Here is a 20,239-nt window from a genome sequence, read left to right as displayed (position 1 = left end):
TTTATTTATTTTTTTGTTTAACTGTTTTTAACGCCTCGTCGCACTTTAAACGCGCACCATTAATTCCCCCAGACTAGCCAATCAGCGCTCGTAATGAGGCTGACGTCATCTTTACGCAGCGACGCTACCCTACATCAACACTACTTTTAGCTGAGATTTATAGCCTTAACTGACTTGAAATGTAAGTGAAGCTTCAATTAAAATTAGTATTTTCCTACCGAGAAGACGATTTAACCCGTATTGATGGTTTCCAGCTGTTGCTAACTTGACTTCGGCCGCTAAACGAAGCTATATCTGTACATATATATATGTATATCTGTACATGAATCTTCTCTGCTTCGTCTGAGAAACATCAGAAAACACCAAGACGGGTAAAGAAGCAAAAATACTGACTCATTAAAGTTCATTTTAACTTGTACTAAACTGTTTTTATAGCTAGCTACGACCGGTGTTATTGTTTGCTAGCGGATCAACAATGGAGGAAAAACTAATGAACTTAAACTATAGTAAACACTAGTTAAATACGTGGTTATTGCAAAATAAGTTTTTCTCTCAAACACGTTAAAATGAACTAAACATCCGTCAATATAAAAGGGACATTTCCGGTCCATATACTCCAGGTTAAAAGTGACACACGTTCATCTGATCCGGACTTAAATCAACCACAGCTGGTGTGTCTCGTGTTCTGGTTCCGTCCAGCCTGGGGTGAGCATCATGGTGGACCGGGACGAGCGTCGCTTCGCAGAGGTGTCGCGGGAGTCCGTCAAGCTGATGGCCGAGAGTTCGGGCGTCGAACTGGGCGACGATGTGGCGAGTCTGCTGGCGGAGGACGTGTGTTACCGGCTGAGGGAGGCGACCCAGGTGAGGACGAGGAGGTCACTTCAGTGATGACGTGTTTAAACAGAAGATGGTCAAGTGTTTGTGTTTGTTCTCCTACAACAGAGCAGCTCCCAGTTCATGAGACACGCCAAGAGGAGGAAGCTGACGGTGGAGGACTTCAACAGAGCTCTACGCTGGAGCAAAGTGGAGGTGAGTCTCTGGACCTGAATGAAGTCTGGTCAGCGTTGACTCACCTGCTGTCTACAGGCCGTCTGTGGACACGGAGCTCAGGACTCGCTGCCGTTCCGCTCGTTGAAGGAAGGAGAACTTTTCTTCGTGGAAGAGCGAGAGATTAATTTAGTAGAGTTGGCTCTCGCCACCAACATCCCCAAAGGATGTGCGGAGACGCTGGTGCGAGGTAATGAGACCCGTATATATTTTGTAGTTTATTATACACAACTTAAATGTAAAACTTGCCTAACAACACAAATATCTGTATCATGTTTAATATACTGAATATTCGTCACTGTTGATTTAGTGATTAATGCACATCTTTGTCAAATAAAAACATTCACTTTAAACTCTAGTTTACAGGTCATTTTATCATATTTTATTGTGTTTAATTAATCCAATTTTATTTCATAGTGTATTTCCACGACACCACAAAATAATTATAGGTTATTCTTTTTGCATCACTGGCTGATTTCTCTTTATTTTGATTTCTTTTATTAGTGAACGTGTCATACCTGGATGGGAAAGGAAACCTAGAACATCAAGGAACTGGTGAGACTTTTATTTTCCTTAAACTATAATCAGTTGTTTTAAAGTGGAGACATACAGTATTACTGTGTTCTTCATAGTTGTCTGTGTAATTTCAGACATTTAAAACTCAAGTATCGTTGCGACCTATTAAAGTAGATTCATGTTAATTTTTGTGACCTATTCAGATGTTTAAGACGAGATAAGGAACAGAGTTTATTGATGTCTACGATTATACACAGAATTCCTGTAAAAGCAAAACTTATGTCGAAAGTTCAAAGGTTAACAAAAACAGATATAATTGCGATAAATTGAGCCTCCAAAAAAAAAAAAAAACGTGTACTTCTGTTACAGAAAGTTTGGTAAATACAGATTTTGTTTGTCTTGTAACTTGCATGGTTAAATTATCTTTTGAGTTTGACCCCTCCTGGTGCATGATGATTTGAACTTGATTCCCTCACAGTTCCCACAGCTGTGCAGTCGCTGTCCGAGGACTTGTTAAAGTACTACCAGCAGATGACTCGAGCGATCCTCGGAGACGACCCGCACCTCATGAAGGTGAGCAAGATGATGACGAGTCTCGAGAGGAAGTTGTTGTTGAATGTCGTTCCTTAAATGACTTGTTTCGTTTTCCACAGGCGGCGCTGCTGGACCTGCAGTCTAATTCCAAGATCGCGGCCCTGCTGCCCTACTTCGTCTACGTCATCAGTGGAGTACGTTTCAAACTCTCAAACTACAAATACAAACAAATGAATATTTACAATCTGTCTCTTAACAGGAAATGTGATAATGATTGTTAAATTGTCTTTTTATTCTTCACCACTTTAACATTTTATAGAATTTCTATCCTCTGACATGACTTGAAGTGTCTGTACAATTGTTTTAATGATAATCTCTATTCTTATTTTAAACACATCTTTATAGATCATCCACATAAACATTACTCTGTTGATTTTGAGCGAAACAATCCAAAGGAACACATAAAAATACTTATTTTCTCCTTCAATGTTCTTTAATGTGTTTCTAACTCCAAACCAATGACTCAGTATTTTGCATTTTTAAAAAGAACTCTCTATTAAACACTAATAGAAGATGATTATATACATTTTAATTTAATAAACTATGAAAGTATATCAATATATTGAATGGTTAAAACTTTGAAAGCATGTATTGAGATATTGTTGTCTTTTTGGCGACTAATTGAATTAAATAATTTCTATATTGAAATTTTGAATTATTATTTTTTGGTAATAAAAATATATATATACACAGTATATATGTATTTTAATATATTTTTTCAAGATGGATGCTCTTCTATTTTCACATAGAGTAAGATATATATATATATATATATATATATATATATATATATATATATATATATATATTTTAATTCAATATGTTTTAATCTGTAGCCTTATACATTAAAATAAAAATGTTGATATCAAGCGACTCAGACTGTCGTCGATCCAGTGGCTCGGTGCTCTGTTGGTTTGGTCTGGTGACACTATTACGCCAACATTTATATATGGAATTTAGAAGGATTCAAATTTAAAAGTATTGAATATGTTTTCTTTCTTCATTTTTACATTTTTCTGTTTAGAACCTAAAAATTCTAAAATCATTCAAAAACATTGTTCATAAAGTTCTAATCCCTCCTCTCTGATGTGCAGGTGAAGTCTGTGAGTCACGACCTGGACCAGCTGAACCGGCTCCTCCACATGGTCAAGAGCCTGGTCCAGAACCCGTACCTCTACCTGGGCTCGTACGTGCGCAGCCTGGTGTCCAGCGTCATGTACTGCATCCTGGAGCCTCTGGCCGCGTCCATCAACCCACTGAACGATCACTGGACCCTCAGGGACTACGCCGCTCTGCTGCTGAGCCACATCTTCTGGTGAGAACATCACGTCTTCTCTGATCCATGGATGGTCATCGTTTCTTCTATGTTTCAGGACTCATGGTGATCTGGTGAGCGGCCTCTACCACCAGATCCTGCTGTCCCTGCAGAAGGTTCTGTCCGACCCTGTGAGGCCCCTGTGCTCCCACTATGGAGCCGTGGTGGGTCTCCACGCGTTAGGATGGAAGGTACGTCGGCGAGGCCTTCAAACCTCTGAGAGTTTCAGACCGACTGAGCCAGAACATGTCTCCTCACAGGCCGTGGAGAGAGTCCTCTTCCCTCACCTTCCTGCCTACTGGGCCAACCTGCAGGCGGTGCTGGACGACTACTCCGTGTCCAACGCTCAGGTCAAAGCAGACGGACACAAGGTCTACGGAGCCATCTTGGTGAGACTGTAGGACGACGGTGGTCCTGAATCAAAATGGATGAATGTTCATGTTGATATTGTGAATCGTAAAGATGCATGTGGTTAATATATGATAAATATCTTAGCCACAGAATTATATTGAAGGTAGAACTTGAAAGAAAGACAACACAGAGGATTTATTGATAAGTGCTGTGTATTGTCAAGAATCTGTTGATTCGATACGTATTCAGGGTCAATGGTACGATATATTGTGATACTGTAGTAACGAGGATGTATTTGTAGTATTGTCCAGTACTAGACTCTGGTGTTGTGATAGTGTAGTAACAAGTATATATGTGTAGTATTGTCCAGTACTTGACTCTGGTGTTGTGATAGTGTAGTAACAAGTATATATGTGTAGTATTGTCCAGTACTTGACTCTGGTGTTGTGATAGTGTAGTAACGAGGATGTATTTGTAGTATTGTCCAGTACTTGACTCTGGTGTTGTGATAGTGTAGTAACAAGTATATATGTGTAGTATTGTCCAGTACTTGACTCTGGTGTTGTGATAGTGTAGTAACAAGTATATATGTGTAGTATTGTCCAGTACTTGACTCTGGTGTTGTGATAGTGTAGTAACAAGTATATATGTGTAGTATTGTCCAGTACTTGACTCTGGTGTTGTGATACTGTAGTAACAAGTATATATGTGTAGTATTGTCCAGTACTTGACTCTGGTGTTGTGATAGTGTAGTAACAAGTATATATGTGTAGTATTGTCCAGTACTTGACTCTGGTGTTGTGATAGTGTAGTAACAAGTATATATGTGTAGTATTGTCCAGTACTTGACTCTGGTGTTGTGATAGTGTAGTAACAAGTATACATGTGTAGTATTGTCCAGTACTTGACTCTGGTGTTGTGATAATGTAGTAACAAGTATATACAGTATGTGTAATATTGTCCAGTACTTGACTCTGGTGTTGAGATACTGTAGTAACAAGTATATATGTGTAATATTGTCAATTACTTGACTCTGGTGTTGAGATACTGTAGTAACAAGTATATATGTGTAGTATTGTCCAGTACTTGACTCTGGTGTTGTAGTATTTACAGACCACATGACTCTTGACGAAGTCATAACTGCTTTCATTTGTTTTCAAACCAAAATATGTCCAAACATCACCTTTAAAAGAGTCCACTGTATCCTCTCATGCTTAGTCATCGCCAATTTAGCAGTGAGATAAATTGCAACACAAAAATAAACAAACGCACTTGCATGTTTATTGTAAATAATTATATTTTATTCTATGCAGGCCTGGTTCATATTTAAATATAAATCAAACAAAAATTAAACTTGTCTTAAAAGCCCCAAAACAAATTGATACAATGTTGTTGAACATCGTGAAATATTATCAAAACAAGAGAAATTAAATGGTTTTTTTTAGTTTTTTTTCTGAGCAGTTCTAGATCGATGCCTGGACCAGCCCCCGAACCGACGGTTGGGAGCCACTGACATAAAGCATTTGTTAAAGTCGATAAAAATCTATTATTATTTTTAACCACAACATGTCACTATTCTGATTTTTATGTCATATTTTAAACTCATTATTACTTTTTTAATTTGTATTTCATTCCAAGTATTTTCTCTCATTTTATAAAAACAGTTTAAGATACAAATTTATGGAATAGAATGTTTTTAACTCAGTCAATACGTACTTCCACTGTTTGTCCTCTAGGTGGCAGTAGAGCGCCTGCTGAAGATGAAGGCTCTGTCCCAGTCAGCAGATGGTGCCTCCAGTGCTGCTCCTGGATCAGCAGCCGCTCCGGGACATCGGGTCAGCTCCCCGGGTCTCAGTCCTCCTCCCGAGCCGCTGTCCGAGGCGGCGCTGGGCATCGCCAGCCACCTGCAGGCGGGCGGCGCCGGCTGCCCCTGGGAGGAGTGGACCCCCGTCCCCCTCCCCGCCATGTACTGCGAACTCTACTCCTTCTTTGGGGACAGCCTGGCGGTCCGGTTCAGCACCGGTCCCGGGTCCTGGAGCAACCCGTCCTGCGCGCCGTCACAAGCCGCCGACGCCAGGAAGGAGCCGCCCGGACCGGCCCCCAACCCCGAGACCGCCAGGAAGATGCCGCAGCTGACGGCCAACCTGAACATCAGCCCCCGACAGGACGGGAGTCCTCGGACCGACCCGACCCCGCCCAGTCTGGCTGCCACCGGACCGGGACGGTAAACCCAGAACATCCTTCAAATATTGAAAGAATTTAACATTTAAAATGTAACATTTTTGGTGTTTTTAGGGATTTATTTCTAAATAAGAATTTCATTAAATGAGTTTTAGGTTGAAAATGTTTTATATATACTTTTGTTTTATGATAAAATAAATTCTAAATTAAATGAGTTTTACATTGAAAATGTTTTATATATACTTTTGTTTTATGATAAAATAAATTCTAAATTAAATGAGTTTTACATTGAAAATGTTTTATATATACTTTTGTTTTATAATAAAATAAATTCTAAATTAAATGAGTTTTACATTGAAAATGTTTTATATATACTTTTGTTTTATGATAAAATAAATTCTAAATTAAATGAGTTTTACATTGAAAATGTTTTATATATACTTTTGTTTTATGATAAAATAAATTCTAAATTAAATGAGTTTTACATTGAAAATGTTTTATATATACTTTTGTTTTATGATAAAATAAATTCTAAATTAAATGAGTTTTACATTGAAAATGTTTTATATATACTTTTGTTTTATAATAAAATAAATTCTAAATTAAATGAGTTTTACATTGAAAATGTTTTATATATACTTTTGTTTTATGATAAAATAAATTCTAAATTAAATGAGTTTTACATTGAAAATGTTTTATATATACTTTTGTTTTATAATAAAATAAATTCTAAATTAAATGAGTTTTACATTGAAAATGTTTTATATATACTTTTGTTTTATAATAAAATAAATTCTAAATTAAATGAGTTTTACATTGAAAATGTTTTATATATACTTTTGTTTTATAATAAAATAAATTCTAAATTAAATGAGTTTTACATTGAAAATGTTTTATATATACTTTTGTTTTATGATAAAATAAATTCTAAATTAAATGAGTTTTACATTGAAAATGTTTTATATATACTTTTGTTTTATGATAAAATAAATTCTAAATTAAATGAGTTTTACATTGAAAATGTTTTATATATACTTTTGTTTTATAATAAAATAAATTCTAAATTAAATGAGTTTTACATTGAAAATGTTTTATATATACTTTTGTTTTATGATAAAATAAATTCTAAATTAAATGAGTTTTACATTGAAAATGTTTTATATATACTTTTGTTTTATAATAAAATAAATTCTAAATTAAATGAGTTTTACATTGAAAATGTTTTATATATACTTTTGTTTTATAATAAAATAAATTCTAAATTAAATGAGTTTTACATTGAAAATGTTTTATATATACTTTTGTTTTATAATAAAATAAATTCTAAATTAAATGAGTTTTACATTGAAAATGTTTTATATATACTTTTGTTTTATGATAAAATAAATTCTAAATTAAATTAGTTTTACATTCTCACTCCAGTAATTAAAATAAAATAAACCGTATTTATCATTTCTATAATATTTTATTTTATAATTAAAAAGAGTTTAGTATTTTCTTAATGTTTGATTTTATTATTATATATGTTATAATATACTGTATAACCATTTTTATTATTTTAAATTCAATATAAGGATGTTTTTGACCCAACAGTCACATGACCGTCTGCAAGTCGCACGATTGGCTGAAAGTTCGATCAAACTTGCTCGGTACTCCATTGGTATAGTCTGGTGACACTATTATTACCAACATTTATATATTGAATTAAAAAATGAACTTTTAAACAAACCTTTTATTCATAACATTTATTTTTTAATTACTAGAATTGAAATATAAAATAGTTATTTACTTAGGAAATATTAGAATTTTTAAATAAAAAACAAACGTTTCCGTATGAAAAGATAGAATTAATTAATTTAAAGAATATATTTAGACAAACCAGTGACACCAGGTATTTTCTCTTTCATGTCTTTAACGTGTTTAATATTAACATTTAATGTGATAAACTTGCAGGCAGAGGTCAAAGGTTACTATGGAACTATATCAATATAGTTGAAACTTTGTGCCCAATGGACACTTTTCTTTTTACACTTTAATGTTCTTATTCCAATAAATCTTCTTTTTTTCTAATTTAAATATTTTTTTTCTAGTCTTTTAAATTCAATATAAAAATGTATCAAAGTTTCAACAGACAATATCAACAGAGCACCGAGCTACTGGATCGAACTCTCGGCCAATCAAGCGTCACACAGACGATCACATGACTGATCCGTGTCGCAATTCAAACGTATAGAAATGATTTAACTGACTTTATTTATTCCACTTCCACTGAGACGTTCCTGACTCTGTGTCTCCAGGTCGTTGCCTCGCTCCTCCTCCTGCTCCTCGTCCTCCTCCTCGTCTCTTCAACGCTCCAGAACCTACTCGTCGTCGCGCTCGGGTCCTCGTCCGCCCGGTCCGTCCCGCAACGTCTTCCCCAAACCCCGCTTCACGTCCCCGCCTCAGGCCGGACCCCCCGTCGTCTCCTTCCTGATCGGGGGTCGGCAGATGGGCCGGCGCTGCCAGGGCCGACGCCCCTTCCAGACCACCTTCTCCCCCTCGCCCGCCGCCGCCCCCCCGCCTCGCGCCTACGCCCACAAGCTGCCGGTGATCGGACGCGTGAGCAGACCCGTGCGCAGCTGGACCTGCTCGCACTACTCGCTGTACCTCCCTCTGTGACGGGGTCACGCTCGCACCCCCTGAATAAAACCCTTTTGTCTCGTGTCACTGACTGTGAGTTTTGTGAGTCTCGCAGGTCGACTTCCTGTTCACCTGATCGACTTCCTGTTCGCCAGATCGACTTCCTGTTCGCCAGATCGACTTCCTGTTCACCTAATCGACTTCCTGTTCACCTGATCGACTTCCTGTTCGCCAGATCGACTTCCTGTTCACCTAATCGACTTCCTGTTCGCCAGATCGACTTCCTGTTCACCTGATCGACTTCCTGTTCGCCAGATCGACTTCCTGTTCACCTAATCGACTTCCTGTTCGCCAGATCGACTTCCTGTTCACCTGATCGACTTCCTGTTCGCCAGATCGACTTCCTGTTCGCCAGATCGACTTCCTGTTCGCCAGATCGACTTCCTGTTCACCTGATCCACGTCCTGAATATTTCAGAGGGTCTGGGTGTCGTGTTGCTCAGTCATGGCCGTCTCTCCGGCCGGCAGAGTGTTGTGTTGCTTGAGCGTCTGCTACCTGTTGCTGCTGCTGCTGGGCTCCCTGCTCTTCCAGCTGCTGGAGCTGCCTCTGGAGCAGCAGCTGCAGCAACAGGCGCTGGAGCTGAGACGCTCCTTCCTGCAGGAGAACCGGTGTGTGCAGGAGAGGGAGCTGGAGGAGCTGCTGACTCGCTGCTCGTCTGCTCCTCGCTCGGGCGTCTCACGTCAGTGGAGCTTCACCTCCTCGCTGTACTTCGTCGTCCTCACGCTCACCACCACAGGTGACGCACACACACACACTCGCACAAACACACACATGAACACACACATGCTACACACACACGTTTACATACAGACGATAATGCACGTTCACACACACACAGACACCAACACTCGCAAGAACCCCCATGCACACACCCATCAGAGCACACACACTTGCACAAACATACACATGAACACACGTACACACATGTTCACACACACACGAACATGCACGTTCACACACACACGCACTCACACACACATGTTCCCACAGAGACGAACATGCACGTTCACGCACACACACACACATGAACACACACACACACGAACATGCACGTTCACACACACCCCCGGCGCACACAAACACGCATGTTCACACACATGCACAAACACGCACATGAACAAACATACACATACACATGCACGTTCACACACACCCCCGGCGCACACAAACACGCATGTTCACACACATGCACAAACACGCACATGAACAAACATACACATACACATGCACGTTCACACACAGATGAAACACACTTGTTTACACACACAAGACACACACATGCACGAACACAATCTAATGTCAGAAACACACATTTGATGACACTAGTATATATTTATAGTAAACATTGTTATTTAATGGTTTAAGTAAAAATTATTTAATGTATTTTTATTCATTTGTTTTTTCTAAAGTGACAAATATTCCTGGTGTTAATATTTGTTAAAAATTTAAACTGCTTTCTGAAGTATTTGTACGTGTCTCGACAATATGATGGTCGGGACACAAAAGTATTAAATTAATAAAATACTTAACTTAACCTTCATCTTCTCTTCAGGCGCAGACTCCTACTCGCTCCGGTCGGACAAGGCCAAGATGTTCCTGGTCTTCTACTGCGGTCTAGGGATCCCTCTGACGCTCCTGCTCCTCACCTGTCTCTCCCACCTCCTCCTCCACCTCCTCACCTGTCTCTCCCACCTCCTCACCCCCCCACCTCGCTGTGCCCCCCCGCCCCAGGCCGCTCTGGTCCACTCCGCCCTCCTGTCTGTGCTGGTGCTGGTCCTGGTGCTGGTTCTGCCCGCCGTGCTGGTCTGGACTCGGCAGCCGCGCTGGAGCTTCCTGGACTCGCTCTTCTTCTGCTTCCTGACCCTCAGCACCGTGGGGCCCGGCAGCAGCTCTCCAGGTCCCGGAGCAGGACAGGGGGTCCAACTCCTCTCTGCTGGTCAGTGTCGATGCAAGAAAACACTTTGTGTCTCTTGATGACAATGAAATGAGTGACTGAGGACGAGAGGATACAGTGACTCCAGCAGCTTTTAAAGCAGATGTTTGGACATATTTTGGTTTGAAAACAAATGAAAGCAGTTACGACTTCGTCAAGACTCATGTGGTCTGTAAATACTGCAACACCAGAGTCAAGTACTGGACAATACTACACATATATACTTGTTACTACACTATCACAACACCAGAGTCAAGTACTGGACAATATTACACATATATACTTGTTACTACACTATCACAACACCAGAGTCAAGTACTGGACAATATTACACATATATACTTGTTACTACACTATCACAACACTAGAGTCAAGTACTGGACAATACTACACATATACACTTGTTACTACACTATCACAACACCAGAGTCAAGTACTGGACAATACTACACATATATACTTGTTACTACACTATCACAACACCAGAGTCAAGTACTGGACAATATTACACATATATACTTGTTACTACACTATCACAACACCAGAGTCAAGTACTGGACAATACTACACATATATACTTGTTACTACACCATCACAACACCAGAGTCAAGTACTGGACAATACCACACATATACACTTGTTACTACACTATCACAACACCAGAGTCAAGTACTGGACAATACTACAAATATATCCTTGTTACTACAGTATTACTATATATGGTATTGTTGACCCTGTATTGTGATACATATCAAATCATATTCTTGACAATACACACTCCTAGAAACATGTTTAACTTGTTTAATTGGCAAAGATCCCACAAGATACTGGTGATGACTGAGGACGAGAGGATACAGTGACATCAGCAGCTTTTAAAGCTGATGTTTGGACATATTTTGGTTTCAAAACAAATGAAAGCAGTTACGACTTCATCAAGAGTCATGTGGTCTGTAAATACTACAACACCAGGGTCAAGTACTGGACAATACTACACATATACACTTGTTACTACACTATCACAACACCAGAGTCAAGTACTGGACAATATTACACATATATACTTGTTACTACACTATCACAACACCAGTGTCAAGTACTGGACAATACTACACATATACACTTGTTACTACACTATCACAACACGAGAGTCAAGTACTGGACAATACTACAAATATATCCTTGTTACTACAGTATTACTATATATGGTATTGTTGACCCTGTATTGTGATACATATCAAATCATATTCTTGACAATACACACTCCTAGAAACATGTTTAACTTGTTTAATTGGCAAAGATCCCACAAGATACTGGTGATGACTGAGGACGAGAGGATACAGTGACTCCAGCAGCTTTTAAAGCTGATGTTTGGACATATTTTGGTTTCAAAACAAATGAAAGAAGTTATGACTTCATCAAGAGTCATGTGGTCTGTAAATACTACAACACCAGAGTCAAGTACTGGACGACACTATACATCCTATATATACTATATATATCCTCATTACTACAGTATTACTATATCTAGTATCGTTGACCCTGTATCGTGATACGACAGATTCTTGCTAATACACACCACGACTGCCAGATGTTTTTGTTATTTCTCGACCCTGGAGATGTTTCTCTCTGCACAGGTTACCTGCTCACAGGTCTGGTGGTTCTTCTCAGCCTAAAGGAGCTGGTTCTGCAGGTTCCTCAGGTCCGTGCTCTGGTCCGACTCCTCTGCGGCTCCGAAGATGGTCAGCTGCAGGGACTCAACCTGGACCAGCTGACCAGTGAGAAACAAGAGGAAGAAGAAGAAGAAGAAGAAGAGCGACGCTACACCTCCTCCATCTGCACCGTCTCTGCTGAGCTGAGGAGCTCTGGGTCGGACCTGCAGCCTGTCATAGAGTCCTGAGACCAGGTCTGACTTCTTTACGCCCGACACTACTTTCATGATCACGAAAGTACATTAAACTGCTGATATCCTACGTCTGTCTTTATATAAAGTATATGTGGTGAAGCTTCACGAAGCTTGAAGATGGTTCAATAGAAAAGAAGCCCAAAGCAATAGATCATATCCGAGAGTGACATCTAGTGGACTCTGACACAAAAGACAGTGTCTCGTATGTTCATTTCTTTGTTATATTTCTGGTTGTAATTGGTTGAAATTTTGAAGAGTTTGTAATCTCTTGCTATTATACGGCGGCTGTTTAAACTGCTGGTCGTACAGGAGTCGGTGAGAGTTGAAGACGGAGCTTGCATTTATTTCCATAACGACTAAAATACTGAGATAACTTTATTTTGCAAGGAGATAGAACATGGAACTGATCTAACAAGGTATTTATAAACAAATGTACAACATTTTTATTATTAAAGATAGAATCAAGATTCTTTACAGAATGATACTTAAAGAACAAACGTATTAAAAATAAATAAAAACATTTTAAATTCGCTCACGAAACGGCAAATCCACAGAAAACTTCTAAAATAAATGTATTAACTCGTATAATTATTTTAGTAAATCATTTGTTGTATAATATTTCCAATTCTAATTCATTAGATGCTTTTAATACAGTTTTTAAATTCGAAACCAAAGAAAATAAAAAGTGCGTCATCATCGAGCGACGCGTAAAACCATCTTTGACCGCAAGATGTCGTTAAGTTTCTTCATTGTTTTTAAACAAACATCAGATCAGAGTATTTGTCCAAATATGAAACAAATAACGTGTTCACGTGTTTCATTCGTATAAAAAATAGCTAATCCTTGTTTAAAGCATAAACTATATTATAGCATTTTTCATGAGTTTATCATCTTTGTTCGTGTCATGTTGTGACGTCACTGTGAGAGTCATTGTGCTCCAGAGTGACGAATAGATGACTGACGGTGATCACGGCGGTCACGTGACTCTGACACACATACCAACAGTTTATCAATGTTACTGTGTATTTACTTCTTAATGTTTCAGCTCTAACTAGTACTGCTTCAAATATAATTTATTTGTGTATTTCCTACAAGGTTTTAGGCATTTTCTGTACATGTTCTGATACATATATATACATATCTAACTATTTGTACATAGAAAATGAAGGAATATCAGTAAAAAAGTGGCAAAGCCAAAAATAATAACAAAACAATTGTTTATTTAGTCTGTAGCAAAATATCGCAAAGATATTGCTACACTGACGCATAAGTACTTCAAATACATAATTTGCAGCGTTCATACTTCATTAATATCTATAGAAACATGTCGTTATAAAAAAGAATATATATGAAAAACAATTCTACTACACATATATCTGTATACAAGTTATAACACAATAATGTATTACGTGATATAGTACAATATATATGCCTATATATAAATTCCGGTCACATATATACAGTATATACTACCGAAATATATATATTTAAAGATTATACTGCATAGACAATTATACATGGACTTTAATAACAACAAAATGACATAACATGATATAGTATAATAAATATACATTTACTAAGCATATATATGTAAAAGTACACAATATATACACATACATATATTATATTTATTTAAATACATACCAAATACTATTTTAATCACAACCTATGTTGTTTATACAATCTCGGCAATGAAGTATTTCTATTATCATGAGTTATTTCTCTTCCTCTTTCATGTACTAGTTTCCAAGTATGTTTTAAAAACATGTATTTATTTCTGATTCTCGATATGTTTCATATTCACGTGATAAAGGATCGACAGGTTCATGTGTTGGGGGTCAAAGGTCGCGGTGGCGGGTGTCGGGAACATCACTGTTTACCTCCTGACCTTATTCTGGTGATTGACAGCCGGCAGGTGTGGATTATCTGCTCTATATTTACGGAGGTCGCGAGCGGAGACGGGGGGGCGTGATGACCCGCGGGGTCCGGTTACCCCGTCATGCGCTTCCTCGTTCTTGGAAATTAAAAGTGAACGTATAAATATCTTCATTATTCACTGATCATTTCCATCGACTCGTTCCACTGCTGAGAAGAACTTCTCGCTTCAGCGTCTGATCAACGATCACGAGGTCACTCGTGGTCTTCTGTTCGCTTCCCTTGAGCAAGTTCAGACCTAAAGCTTCTGCTCAACCATAGGTTCAAGTCTCTCCTGCTCGCATGGATATAACTTTATTGATACTTGTGTTAGCACAGAAGCTGGAAGCGACTCATGCTACGACATTAGCTTGTCCAGTTTCTACGTGATATAACATTAATGCTATAATAACACAAATATTAGTTTGTATCTTTACACCTTATATCCACAACAAAACTGTCCTATTAGCCACATTAGCACATTAGCTAAAACACTACTTTTATGATCTAAATATGATTTTTCTTTTATTATTTAAAAGAACACATTTGTATATTTTTATTCTCACGAATATTAGCAGCATGTCTGTTCGTAGAATCGTCACTTTGCAAAAGGTTTAGAAAGTGATGCTAATGTTTAAGCATCGATAGCTTCACAAATGAAAACATTTTTGAAATTGATTTGATGTTTTCACAACTTTGTCGTATAAATGATCAACTTATTTCTTTATTATCTTAAGAAATGTTTGTCTATCATACAATATTTCTCTAGCATGAACACGTCTCAGTTTTACTAGCTTGCATTGAAACGTATGTGCTAATACTTGATACTAAACTAACGCCAGATTATTGTTAAATCTAATGTATTTATTCAACTTCTATGACAACTGCTGCTTTTTTGTTTAAAAGATAATCTTGATTTATTTACAAAACTGATTCTACACTTTAAGTTACGTTAGCCAGTAGCATGTTAGCTTTCATCTGGTCCTAGCTAGTACGCTATATGTTTGAATTACACTTAGCTCTGTTTTATTACTTAACTATTTTGATGACTTAAAGTTTATTATCGCTGAAGTTTATTATCACTGTTATAACAAATCGTTCCAGATGTTTTATGTTTATCAACCTAAACGTTCAACGAAATGAACAGTTATGCTAATGCTAAGCTAAAGATGTTTTATGTTTATCAACCTAAACGTTCAACAAAATGAACAGTTATGCTAATGCTAAGCTAAAGATGATTTATGTTTATCAACCTAAACGTTCAATGAAATGAAGAGTTATGCTAATGCTAAGCTAAAGATGATTTATGTTTATCAACCTAAACGTTCAACGAAATGAACAGTTATGCTAATGCTAAGCTACATATGTTTTCAGGCAGTATCTTCCTTTAATTCCACAAATATGTAGCGTGACGTTCGCAGACAGAGCGACTGTTGTTGTGGAAAAAGCGTCGTGTCGTGATTCCTGATCCGAGTCCAGCGACCCGTTCATAAAACACATCATAAGTATCGACGGAACTTTTGTCACGAGCTGCGACGCTACGAGCTTCAGTGGCTCAGACTCCAGGAAATATTGACGTTTAAACAGTTGTTTCTTCATTAGTCGACCTCTGGCTCCTTTCCAGCAACTCTGTTATTCAAACAAGTACAGATGTTGCTCTGAAAACATCTGGATGATGTTCGTTTCACTGCAAACCGTTGACTGTAGAAGAACATGGATGTTGTCGGAATATTAACAGGTTTAATACAAATGTTTAAACGTTTTTTAGGCTTTTTATTGATTTTTAAATCGAATGTAACAAATTACATCTTTAAAGATTGAATTAGTTTCATGTTTAATTTAAAAAAAAGAATATTTTCAAACTTAATTTTTGAGTATTTATTTTTAAATATAGTTTGATATATTCCATATATTGTATAGAAACTACTAAATATATAAAACACATGTTGTAGTATAATATATATGCTAAGCAGATATCCATGTAAGTACATAATATATAAACACCCACAGCATTACATGACATATATACGCTACATAAATATCTATATAAACTATACAAACAATTGTCAGCATAAAATGATATATATATAAAAGCATGTATTGAAGTACATCATCCATAAACTCCCATTTCAATGCATGACGTATAATCAGTACAATAATATCTATAAAGACATTTACTAGTAATTTAAAAATAAAATTATACTACGGAAATATTAATTTCTGATGAAAAATATTTTTAAACGTAATCCATTAAACATTTCTTTAAACAAAGTTTGATATTCTAATGACAACCATTCAAAAATATATATATTTTTATAAAGCATTTGTAATTTATAGCCTTTTAAATTCAATATAAAAATGTTACACAAGACGATGCTTCCACAGTACATTGTCACATGATCATCAGCGCGTCGCGTGATTGGCTCGTTGTCTTTTGGCACTTTTGTACCATTTTTACATTGAATTTAAAAGGCTATGAATGAAGAAATATTTTAAGTAGAACATTAGTTTTTTTTTATTATTATTGGAATGAGAATATCAGACTGTATTTGTACATCCTTTTTTCGACTTTAACTAACATAAAACTTTAGAAAATGTTTAAAAAAACAAAAAACAAATTCAACCTTTATACAATTAAATAATGGAATTAAATGATTCAAAATAACGCTTAAATAAAAGTTTTAACATTTGAATACTTCCTGATAAAGACCTGGCGAGTCAACGGTTGTTCTTGTCTGGTCCAGGCAGAGAAACTGATGTCAGATCAGTGTTGGGCGTGTCGACACTTTATCGTGTTTGTGTGTCTGTGAACATGAACCATCATTGTTGCCTGATGATGTCATCACTAAAGTTTTTAGTTCAGTAAACTTTTCCCAGACGAGCGAGAACCGGTGAAAACACGTCGATGACGAGCAAAACTTCTTCTTGTCTCGTCCAGTCGAGACACATCTGAGAAGTTCTGATCTCTGACACAAAGACTCGCTGATGTTCCAACGATGGTGTTTACGTGACTCTCAGCTGCCGAGCCTGTCAATCAAAGCTTATAAATAGACCCGTCGGGATCAACTCTGGTCCGAGAGGGATTTTTCCTGAACCTCTAACTTGTGTTTTGTCCTCCAGGACTATTGTCAGGATGTTTGCTCTGGATTGAAGTGATCGTTTGTTGACACTAAACCTCATTCAAGAGTTTCAATGATAGTCATTTTCAAAGTGTTTCTGTTGGTCATATGTTTTTAAAAAGATCTGTTGTTTTGAGTCATTAAAGTGACATGAAGTCACTGTTTATGTTCACAGGCCTGACGACAGTCAAGCTGCGACAATACACTGGATTCTGCTGCATCAGGAAGTGCGTTCTTTCACAATAAAATTGCACATTTATTTCAAAATGTTTGTAAATGACCCCTGGAAGGTCATATCCAGGACGTAGTTAAACTGGATCATTAAATGTATTACATCGCGTGAGAAGTTGATACCGTTATAAAGATGTCAGTGTTTAAAACGTAACAAACACTAAAAACAACACATGTTTGAAACTCAGTTTGTACAAAAGTGAAAGAAACAAACGATACAATTATAAAATTCAATAATATATCTGAGAACATGTGAATCAATCCCATAATATCTTCAAAATAAAGGTATGAAACAAAAAAAAGCGGTAGAAGTTAAAGAGAGAAATATTCTTTAAAGATGACTTTTATAAACGGACGATGAAAACACTTCTCTGATCCTCGGCCTTCCTTCCTTCCTTCCTTCCTTCCTTCCTTCCTTCCTTAAACTCTTCGTCTCATTTTAATGTAATTAATTTTATAAATATTCACTGGAGTTTACACAGGGTTCCCTCGGGTCCTTAAAAAGTCTGAAAAGGTATTCAATTCATGATCAAAAAGTGCCTTAATGGCATCAAAATGTCTCAAAATAATCTTTTAAGTCTTTAAAACATAAACACATGATAGATAAGACATTAGTTTCAAGCTTAAAAACATCTGGTAACATGTTTTTATTTTGAAACGAGAACGTGGTCACAGGCAACATGTAGGAGACACAGTGTATTTTTGTCATTTAAAAACAACTATTAGCACAATTTAAGGGAAGTTTTTCACCAAAATCATTTGTGTAAAATTGTCTCTAAACCTTTTTAATTACTTGTGGTTAATTTTTTCAAAAGTGGTTTCAAATGGTCAATTTACGATGTACGAACCTTGTTACACATATTTTATTAAATTAAATGAATTGTATTGTTTTCATTCACATCGATATATATTGTACTTCTACAGCTACACAAAACAATCCTGTTTTGTATTCCTTTCAATAAACGCTGAACCGGAGTCTTATTTTGTAGACCTTTCGCATCCGTTTCCGGGGTTGTGTTCACATCCAACTTGACGCTCCGATCAGAGGCGTGTGTTTGTTTTGTTGGCCGCGAGGAGGCGGGCGAGAGCGCGGGCGGGGAGGGACCGTCCCAGAGCCGTCAGTGTCCACAGGTGGAGCTTCTCGAGGCGCGCGTCAGGTCGGTCTCGGAACCGAGAGGAGCGAACATCCCTGGAGCGGGTCACGAAGGTCCGGGCGGACGAGAGTCACTCGGGAACATGAGCTCCGTGTGGAAGCGGCTGCAGCGGGTGGGGAAGAAAGCCGCCAAGTTCCAGTTCGCGGCGTCGTTCACGGAACTGATGCTCGAATGTTGCGACAAATGGTGAGTTTTTGTCTTTAATCGTCAAAGTGTTCGAGTTTAACTCGATCTAACAACAACACACGCAACAAAGACACACGAAAATAATTCCACAAACAATGAGTCGATATTAAAATAAACATTTTTATTAATTAAAACGTTTGTGTTACGTTTGAATTAAATGTTGAAATTGAATGTTTCATACATCGAGCGTAAAAACTTTAATCCAAGTAAACACATGAGTAATGACGCGTTATTTCAGTCATGACGTCACAGTTATTTAGATCAAGATGACTTCCGCGTGAGTCGCGAGACATCTCGTGACCCCCCAACATCAGAGTGATTGACAGCAGGAGGAACCTGACTGAACCCCTGACATCAGAGTGATTGACAGCAGGAGGAACCTGACTGAACCCCCGACATCAGAGTGATTGACAGCAGGAGGAACCTGACTGAACCCCTGACATGACAGAGTGATTGACAGCAGGAGGAACCTGACTGAACCCCCAACATCAGAGTGATTGACAGCAGGAGGAACCTGACTGAACCCCCAACATCAGAGTGATTGACAGCAGGAGGAACCTGACTGAACCCCCAACATCAGAGTGATTGACAGCAGGAGGAACCTGACTGAACCCCCCAACATGACAGAGTGATTGACAGCAGGAGGAACCTGACTGAACCCCTCAACATCAGAGTGATTGACAGCAGGAGGAACCTGACTGAGCGCCCCAACATGACAGAGTGATTGACAGCAGGAGGGACCTGACTGAACCCCCAACATCAGAGTGATTGACAGCAGGAGGAACCTGACTGAACCCCAAACATCAGAGTGATTGACAGCAGGAGGAACCTGACTGAACCCCCCAACATCAGAGTGATTAACAGCAGGAGGAACCTGACTGAACCCCCAACATCAGAGTGATTGACAGCAGGAGGAACCTGACTGAACCCCCCAACATGACAGAGTGATTGACAGCAGGAGGAACCTGACTGAACCCCAAACATCAGAGTGATTGAGAGCAGGAGGAACCTGACTGAACCCCCCAACATGAGAGTGATTGACAGCAGGAGGAACCTGACTGAACCCCTGACATGACAGAGTGATTGACAGCAGGAGGAACCTGACTGAACCCCCAA

At 38.1% G+C, this 20,239-nt stretch overlaps 2 protein-coding genes across 5 annotated transcripts in view; both read left to right on the top strand.

The window, feature by feature from the left end:
* The first annotated feature begins 130 nt into the window (after positions 1–130).
* Positions 131–8,699, top strand: taf6l (TAF6-like RNA polymerase II, p300/CBP-associated factor (PCAF)-associated factor). Its single transcript, XM_087788518.1, has 12 exons — positions 131–371; positions 700–861; positions 943–1,029; positions 1,087–1,237; positions 1,552–1,602; positions 2,042–2,136; positions 2,217–2,291; positions 3,252–3,472; positions 3,531–3,663; positions 3,733–3,861; positions 5,560–6,047; positions 8,302–8,699. Exons 2-12 carry the CDS (start codon positions 715–717, stop codon positions 8,660–8,662), a joined length of 1,938 nt encoding a protein of 645 aa, XP_087644644.1. The 5' UTR covers positions 131–371; positions 700–714; the 3' UTR covers positions 8,663–8,699.
* Positions 8,700–18,769: 10,070 nt separating this feature from the next.
* ehbp1l1a (EH domain binding protein 1-like 1a) overlaps positions 18,770–20,239 on the top strand; it is a 42,869-nt gene continuing 41,399 nt past the window's right edge. For 2 of the 4 annotated variants that reach the window (XM_087788521.1, XM_087788519.1), the window contains exon 1: positions 18,770–19,123. In XM_087788521.1, the coding sequence (XP_087644647.1) occupies positions 19,020–19,123 (104 nt within the window). In that variant the 5' untranslated portion in view covers positions 18,770–19,019. The remainder of the gene's footprint in view (positions 19,124–20,239) is intronic. The other 2 variants (XM_087788522.1, XM_087788523.1) reach the window with 2 other exon arrangements.

This window comes from Callionymus lyra, chromosome 4 (genome assembly GCF_982586985.1).
Source record: "Callionymus lyra chromosome 4, fCalLyr1.hap1.1, whole genome shotgun sequence".
Lineage (NCBI taxonomy): Eukaryota > Metazoa > Chordata > Actinopteri > Syngnathiformes > Callionymidae > Callionymus > Callionymus lyra.
This window is presented reverse-complemented; position numbering and strand designations above follow the sequence as displayed.

Excerpts from the sequence above, each read along its gene's own strand:
- taf6l (XM_087788518.1), top strand. The coding sequence starts at position 715 with ATGGTGGACCGGGACGAGCGTCGCTTCGCAGAGGTGTCGCGGGAGTCC. Across the intron at positions 862-942 it reads GGCTGAGGGAGGCGACCCAG|AGCAGCTCCCAGTTCATGAG; the intron begins GTGAGGACGAGG and ends CTCCTACAACAG. Across the intron at positions 1,238-1,551 it reads TGCGGAGACGCTGGTGCGAG|TGAACGTGTCATACCTGGAT; the intron begins GTAATGAGACCC and ends TTCTTTTATTAG.